The sequence below is a fragment of the Ceratotherium simum genome, chromosome 3 (assembly GCF_057802395.1).
Source record: "Ceratotherium simum simum isolate JZ-2026a chromosome 3, ASM5780239v1, whole genome shotgun sequence".
Taxonomy (NCBI): Eukaryota; Metazoa; Chordata; class Mammalia; order Perissodactyla; family Rhinocerotidae; genus Ceratotherium; species Ceratotherium simum.
The window spans coordinates 13,137,361-13,145,105 of NC_141902.1; the positions used below are offsets into that span (position 1 = coordinate 13,137,361).

At 55.1% G+C, this 7,745-nt stretch overlaps 1 protein-coding gene across 1 annotated transcript; it reads left to right on the forward strand.

The window, feature by feature from the left end:
• Positions 1 to 1,099: 1,099 nt before the first annotated feature.
• On the forward strand, positions 1,100 to 3,023 carry NKX2-8 (NK2 homeobox 8). Its single transcript, XM_004436391.3, has 2 exons — positions 1,100 to 1,274; positions 1,961 to 3,023. Exons 1-2 carry the CDS (start codon positions 1,124 to 1,126, stop codon positions 2,515 to 2,517), a joined length of 708 nt encoding a protein of 235 aa, XP_004436448.1. The 5' UTR covers positions 1,100 to 1,123; the 3' UTR covers positions 2,518 to 3,023.
• Positions 3,024 to 7,745: the final 4,722 nt, after the last annotated feature.

Genomic DNA, 7,745 nt, shown 5'->3' on the forward strand with positions numbered 1-7,745 from the left:
CATCCCTGGCGCTGGGCTTGACGGTGAGGGCGCGAAGCCGAAGCGCACCATTGGCGCCAGAGGGTCTGGCGACACCAAGGAGGCCGCAAAGGCCTCCTAGGCCGCCCTCCGCAACGCCGCTGCTCGTGGGCCCTGGAGCGGGCCTGGGCGCAGCTATGAGGAGCGCGGCCACTGGGCCCGGGCCCGCGACGGGCAGCGGCCGGGCCCAGGAGGCTGGCACTTCGGCCCTGAATAGCTTGGCCCGATCCGCCTCCGTTTAGCGAGTGTGGGGAACCCAGGGCAGAGCTGGGGCTCCCCGGATGCTGCCAGCCCTTCCCTGTACTCCTGAAGTTGTGGGGGACGTATAGGGTGTGGGGAGGCTCCTAGCGACCTTCGAAACCCTCGGCCCAGATGCCGGCGGGGCCAGGCCACCCCTCTGTGCCCGCCTGAAACTTCTCGCCTCTAACTCCTGAGAGGAGCCCAACCAGAGAGAAACAGCGCGCGCCAGAGTTTAACGCCGCCTTGTAAATCACTTTCCGGATAATTGCGGGAAACGAACGCTCCAGCAAACAAGCTCGAGGAATAAAGCAAACAGGGAATAAATTCCTGGGTGCTCATAAACCCACCCATGCCGCCCCCACCCTTCCCGGCGCTCCCGCGGGGCCGGGCCCTGTGTCAGCCCAGGAGGAGGAGGAAGCTGGGGCTGGACGGGCGGGTGGTGGTCACCCCTCGCCACCCAAGATGTTATTCATTGGTAACAATTCCCATTATCTGTCCCCACTTTGGGCTAATCAGACAGAATCGCTAATGCCGAGGGCTGCTTCCTGCCGCCTCTGGGAGGTAACGGGGCGCCGAGGGGCGGGGGACGGGGCGGGGCGGGGGCGGAGGTGGCACCTTCCGGGCTCGCCGGGGCTTTGGCCCGGCACTCATTCAGGTACTTAACACCCCGGAGACCCGGACCTCGGCTTTCAAAGCCTCCCGGGCGGGGAGAGCTGTTTATATAAACAAGCATGCCGCTGTAAGCGCGCTATCTCGGCAGCCAGCGCAGGGCGGGCGCCTCCCACGCCCACCCGTAGGAGCGGCGTCCCCGGCCGCCCCTCGGTTCCCAGCCCGCCCTGCCCCCGCCTCCTTCCCTTCCTCGGCCATGGCCACCGCCGGGCGCCTCGGCTTCACCGTGCGCAGGCTCCTGGATTTACCCGAGCAAGACGCGCAGCACCTGCGGAGGCGGGAGCCGGAGCTACGCGCCCCCGGCCCCGGCGCCACCTGGCTGGAATCGGAGCGCGGCCACTACCCCTGTGAGTGAGCGGAAGACGGCGGCCGGGGTGGAGGGTGGGGCGCAGGACGAAGCGCCCGGCCCCTGCGGGGCTGGGAAGCAGAAACTGCAGCCCAGGGTCTGGGTTTCCTCAGGGCTGGAACCGGAGGCTCTGTCCTCCTCAAACCCCATGCCGTGCGTCCCCGGTCGGCACATCCTGAGAGCAGATCCCCGGGCCTGGCACTAACGCTCAGGATTTGAGTTTTGTTTCTAGGGCTCAGAATATTTAAATATTTAAGACATTGCCCTTAAATGCCTGAAAACACGGCCACGTTCTCCAGGCCTCGGTCTGGGATGGGCAGCATTGGCGAGCTTAGTTCCCCTGGATTCAGGGCTTGGCAAACCCCGGCAAACCATAGCGCAGTCGACCTGGAGGTGGCCCGTGTCGGTGAGCCAGCTTGCGGTAAACTCGTCTGCCGGCGCAGGGACCAGTGCGACTTGCTGTAAGAGGGCCCCGTGGTGGGTTTCTTTGGGGGCGCGGTCAGGTTGTGGTATAAAAGGTCACTGAATTCGGAGAGGTGGGCATCCAGATGTGGGCCCAGGGAGGGAAATGGCTTCACACCAAAAGCCGCGGGCGAGTTGGGGCGCCCTCCGGCCGGAGGCTCGGCGCCTGGCGGCGCGCGGAGGGGCCGGCGTCTCACCAGGCCGTGTCTGCTTTGCCGCCCCCAGCATCGGACGAGAGCAGCCCCGAGACCAGCCCGCCCGGCTCGTCGCAGCGGCCGTCCGCTCGGCGCGCGTCTCCGGGCTCGGAGGCCGAGAAGAGGAAGAAGCGGCGGGTGCTGTTCTCCAAAGCGCAGACGCTGGAGTTGGAGAGACGCTTCCGGCAGCAGCGCTACCTGTCGGCGCCCGAGCGCGAGCAGCTGGCGCGCCTGCTGCGCCTCACGCCCACGCAGGTCAAAATCTGGTTCCAGAACCATCGCTACAAGCTGAAGCGCGCGCGTGCGCCGGGGGCCCCCGAGTCGCCCGATCTGGCAGCGGCTGCCGACTTGCGCGCCGCGCCGGGCCTGCTGCGCCGCGTGGTGGTTCCCGTGCTGGTGCGTGACGGGCAGCCGTGCGGCGGCAGCGGTGAGGTGGGCACGGCCGCCGCCCAGGACAAGAGCGGCCCGTCCCCGGCCTCCGCCTGCCCTCTGCCGGGCTACGCCGCCTTCGGGCCCGGCGCAGCGCTCGGTCTCTTCCCCGCCTACCAGCCCTTAGCGCCCCCCGCCCTGGTCTCCTGGAACTGGTGAAGCAGCTGCGGGGCGCGGGCACCTGGGGCTATCCCAGACTGTGGAGCCGGCTCTGCGGCCGGAGTGGGTCTGGAGCTGGAGACCTGGAGCGCTCCCCGGGCCCCACCTCCCTTCGGGCTTCACTGCCTTCAGCGCCGGGGTCCCTGCCCCGCCCTCACCAGCCATCGCGCGGGGAACTTTCGCCAAGATCCTCCCTCTCCTCTTTCCTCGACCGCCAGCCTCAGAGCTAGATTTTATTGCTTGAACTTTATTTGTATATTTTAAAATAGCTATTTGTATGGGAAGCAAGTTTATTTTAAAAGAATAGAATATTTTTCCTCTTTGTGGTGCGAGAATAAAATGCATAGGCTTGGGTCCCCTTGCGCGCCTGTTGGGAACGTAGATGGGAACTGTGCTTTCCCGACCTGCGTTCGGGGCGCCAGTCCACTCCTTGACCGGCTCAGTTAAGGCCACCCCGAGCAGGGTCGAAGGGCAGATCGCAGACCCCACACGGCTTTAGGAAGATACTGGGGCGGGGTGGGGGGGCAGAGGCAGCATTGGGGTCCCTGTTAGCGGGAGGTCGCTCTGGCCCCGCCCGAAGTGATGCGAAGGCCTCTCTGGACTCCCGGGGCTGCCGGCGTTTCAAACACCAAAAGGCAGCCCAGTTGGCCACGACAGGGCACAATGAGCTTCTCTGTAAGGGTTCTCCGGAGACGTGCCTACGGGGCCCGCCCTACAGCAGCACGGCCCAGGCCTGGCTGCAAGCCGAGGGCTCAGGGACCCGAAGAGCGCCCGGAGAACTTGTAACCTCCAGTGAAGCCTGCAAGTGGCTCGTTTGGCACCTGTGATTTCCTGCCTTTTCTTGGCGCCACACCTGGTCCTGGAGTGGGGCGGGGAGGGGCTAGCGTGGTGAAGAAATCAGAGGGTGGTGGGGAGTGACCCACCTCATGGCTCCCAGCTGAGGGAGGACCACTTTGGAGAGCTCGGGTGGCCTGACGTGGGTGTGGGATGCAGTGGTCGGTCTCATTTCACCCGCGGTCCCAATGTGCACTGGTCCGGGGTCTCGTGTTCCACCCCTGCGCTTTGTCTTGGTGTGCGAAGCCACAGGGCCTCCTATACAGTGGTCACGGTGGAGAAGTGACGATCTCTCTGCAGGGAGATGCTGGTGCCGAGAGCAGTTTCAGGCAGCAGATTCAGGGGAGGGAGCAAGGGCTCAATGAGGTCTGTGAGGAGTAGGCATCGGGCCTGTTTGAAGCCCTAGCTTTCTTGTCCCAAGAGGAGAAAGGGTGGCTGAGGCAGTGTATCACCTGGGATTTTGGAGGGTGGGGAGAGAGAGAGGAGGGCAGGGGGAAGGGAGTGGGGTGTTTGGGTCTCAGCTGCTGGCCACCTTGCCTTCCATATGGATGCGGTTATCTTAGAAGAATCTCGATCCTTAAACCTTCTTTTGTTTTGGGAACTGAAAAGGGCATTGTTAGGCCTGAAAAGGACCTAGACAAAATCCGCACTGTTTCCATTCAGGACTCTGTTTAATCAGTCCCTGGTGACAATGTAGTGGGTGTTAGGGAGGACAATAGTATCTTTTTAAACCTTGTGGCCTTCAGGAAGACAAAGGGCTTGAATTTTATGGGCTTACAACTTCAATTAGAACAGTGCCAGTGTGCATGGGAGATTATCAAATTTGTATCATAAAACCTCTTTCTAATAAATGATTGCTGGGGAGGGAGCCTGGACATTGTAAGACATATATTGGAAACTGCCCTGGGGGCTTCCCAGTTAGCCCTGGCAGAGCAGATGGGAAAGAAAAGGAGCGAAAATTTCTGAAGACGGCCCTGGTTGGGCCTTGTCCCTGTGGTCAGCTGGCTAGGTACTTGGCAGTCATGCTCTTCCTCCTGAAGAGGTGTTTTCTCCAAGAATGGAGGTAAAGATTTGTACCTTGTTTTCTGCCATTGATGGTGACAAAGACCGGAATATTCTTGGGGAGGAAGTGCAAAATCAGCACCTGTTCAGTTTCTTGTCTTTTCTTTTCCTGAAGCTCCAGAGAAAGTAGGTCTTAGGGCGTGCAAAGCAGAGAGAGCCTCTGAGCCCTAAGGCGCGTAGGACTAAGGGGTCTGGACCATGGAGAGAACGTGTCCTCAGCCAGATTCCTCTAGAGGTCCCACCCATAAGAAAGACCATTGACCTGCTCCCCAGTGAGGTGGGCAGAGCCATAGTAGGATGCCCACCAGCAAGCCAGCCTGTGTCCCAGGCAGGGGGAGGGCAGAGATTTCCTATGATGTTGGCATCAGGAACTGTTGCGTATAACTGTTACCACTTCCTTTTGCTCCTTAGGAAAAGCCATAGGGGAGAGTTAAAAATGCACTCCCCTCCCCACTGACCCTTCTAGAGACTCAGGCTCTCATTTTTCTTCTGTTCACACCTGTGATAAACTGGAAAAGATAAATGCCAATTTCCTTCCTGACCTAAAAAATCAATTCTTCCAGCCTCTGAGCAGAGAAGCAAACCCTAGGCCTCCCTGCCAGCAGCTGTGAGACCAGCTAGGATCTCTCTCCCGAGAGGAGAGGGTTTCAGACGTGTCACCCATCACCAACATCACATGGCAGAGTCACACTCAGCAAACTTTTATTGACGCTTACTGTGTTCCAGGCACTTTCACAGTTGACCTCACAGAAACATTATGCACTGTCTGTATAATACCCCATTTTACAGATAAGAAACTGAGGCTCAATGTGGGAGAGGAAATGACTTGTCCAAAGCTATTGTAAACCTTGTAGAATGTTACCATTGTCCTCAGCTTAACCCACATTTAAGCCAGCCTACAAACTGCCCTGAAGGAGGACAGGTGTGATCTTGATGTGGTGACAATATATGGACTACCCAGCCATCATGAACATGTCTTATGGATAGTCTGGAAGGGCGAGACAGCACGCAAAAAGCACTCTGTGCAGCTCAGGGCCACTCGCAGAAGCTGCTCACATGATGTCACAGTACTTGCTAGCATTTATTGATGTTTCCTGTGTCCCAGGCAGTAGTCTAAGTTCTTTTACTCATATTAACTCATTCAGTCCTCACAACAGCCCATGAGATGGTACAACTATTCCCACTTTACAGATGAGAAAACTGAAGGCCAGAGAGGTTATTAGTAACTTGTCCAGGGTCACACAGCTAGTAAGTGACAGAGAGGATCTGAACCCAAGCAGTCAAACTCCAGCTCGCATACCTGTAACCACGTCGGGGGAATGATGTCCTGTTCTTGGTTTATGTTTTATTTCTCCCAGTTGGCAGACCTGGTTACCTTGCAGATGCTTCTCTGTGAGACATGTTTTTAGCATCTTTCTGTCTCTCTCTCACTGTCTCCCTCTCTCCCTCCCTCTTTCCCTCCCTCACCATCTACCAAACCTCCAGCTTTTGGACACAGCCTCTGTGTTTCCCCATGTCTGTTTGTGTGCATTCTTGTCCAGCTGTCAATGAAACACAGCTCTTGTCTGCAGGTCACAATATTTTCCTGTGACTATCATTCCACCATTCTTCTTCCAGAAAAACATCTGCTGCTGCTGCCTTTACACCAATTGTCCACTCAGCCTTCCATTGGCTGCTGACTCTGATAAGCTCCTCTGAGCTTTCCCAACCCCCAGGCCCAGATCCCTGGGGAGCTTTATGTCTTTGGCTTCCAGAGCCCTTTCCCCGGGCATCCTTTTCCTTTCCAGGTCTCCAGTGTTGTCTTACTATTAAATATCATCCTCTTCCCATTTTCTCTCTCTTCTTCCACCGTAAACATTTTCACTTCATCTCACAACTCTTGTGGGTGGAGATTGCAATTTTCAGTTCACTTTTCTTTCCTCATTGTTCAGAGGATCTTACATCTTAGCACATCGCTTATCTGACCAATTTAGCACTTGAGAATCTTAGGTAATATGCTGCTGATGGGTTAGAAAGAAGTTACTTGAGCCCAGGCTAACCTATGCCTTCCCTTCTAACAGTGGTGTTTAGATATATATTATTCTCTTTCCTGTTGACACAATTAATTTGCCTGTTCAAAACACGCACATGGACACATGCGCGTGCACACACACACACATACTTCACCATCTTTGAAGCATTTTAGACTTAGGAATAAAATGCCTAGGTGGGATAACTATGGGCTTAGCATGGTTAGATGGTTTGTTAACCATGCTTATCTGTTCTGGGTGTTTGAGTTAACCAGTCTAGGCAGGTTATCTGCAAACATGAACAATAGTCAGAGGAGCTTTTGAATGCTGAGAAAGTACTGTCCCTACCTCAGGGCGTGGTCATTTCTGTGGCTGTGATTGTATCACTTAGTATTCAAAATCTGCATGAGAAACTGTATCCTTCCAGATACTCATCATTTTTCCAAACCATTACGTGGGAGGGGATTTACTAAGTGGTCCCTTAATTATTTTCAGAATTCCAATTTTGCACCTGTTAACTCCCCTCCAAGCTCCTGCCCAGACTAATAACTAAAGGTATGTGACATTCACTTTTCACCCGAGTACCCACCCTTCATGTGACTCAGTCTATAAAGCTCATCAAAGAAGTCAAAGTGTTCCCTTCAATGCTGATCTGTGGAGCGGTGGTCTAACCAAAAGACTCGAGCAGGCTATTAAACAGTCACACATCTATCCCAGATTTTCAAGCACAGGGGTTCTCATTTTTTCCAACCATATCCAGTGGAGAGTTTTATTGTTTATCCAGAAAAGTAACATCACATTTTAGACACAGAAGATCATTTTCTTTTCAGTACCCTGCCCTATGGGCCAATAAAAATCTTTAGATCTCTACTGAGGTCATGTAATTTCGAAAGCTGCTGAAGTTTCACTATAGCTTCTGTGAGTAGGGTGTTACGGAAAGAAAATCTGAGGGGACCTTGGTCATGCTTAATTTCTTCCTGCACTCTGACTGAGTGGGCCTTTATGAGTCAACAGGTTTTCAAATGCATTTCCCCAGCTAAAAGTTCTGAATTGGACTTTCCATTTTCTCTCCTTCCAATACCACCTACAGCCCCAGCCCTCCCCCCGCCTTCTCCTTTCCTAGGGGCTGGATAGGATACTTGGCAGAATTCAGTAGGAGAGAGTGAGGCTGTTTGCAAATTAAACTGGAAACAAAGGTGCCAAATAGTCCATTAAAAGAGCCCTTGAATCTCTCACCTGAGATGTCTGCTATACCTTCCTCCTCCAGCTTTGCTGAAGGATAGTGTTTTAAGCAGCTCTTCCTCTTAAAGAAGTTATCAGCTT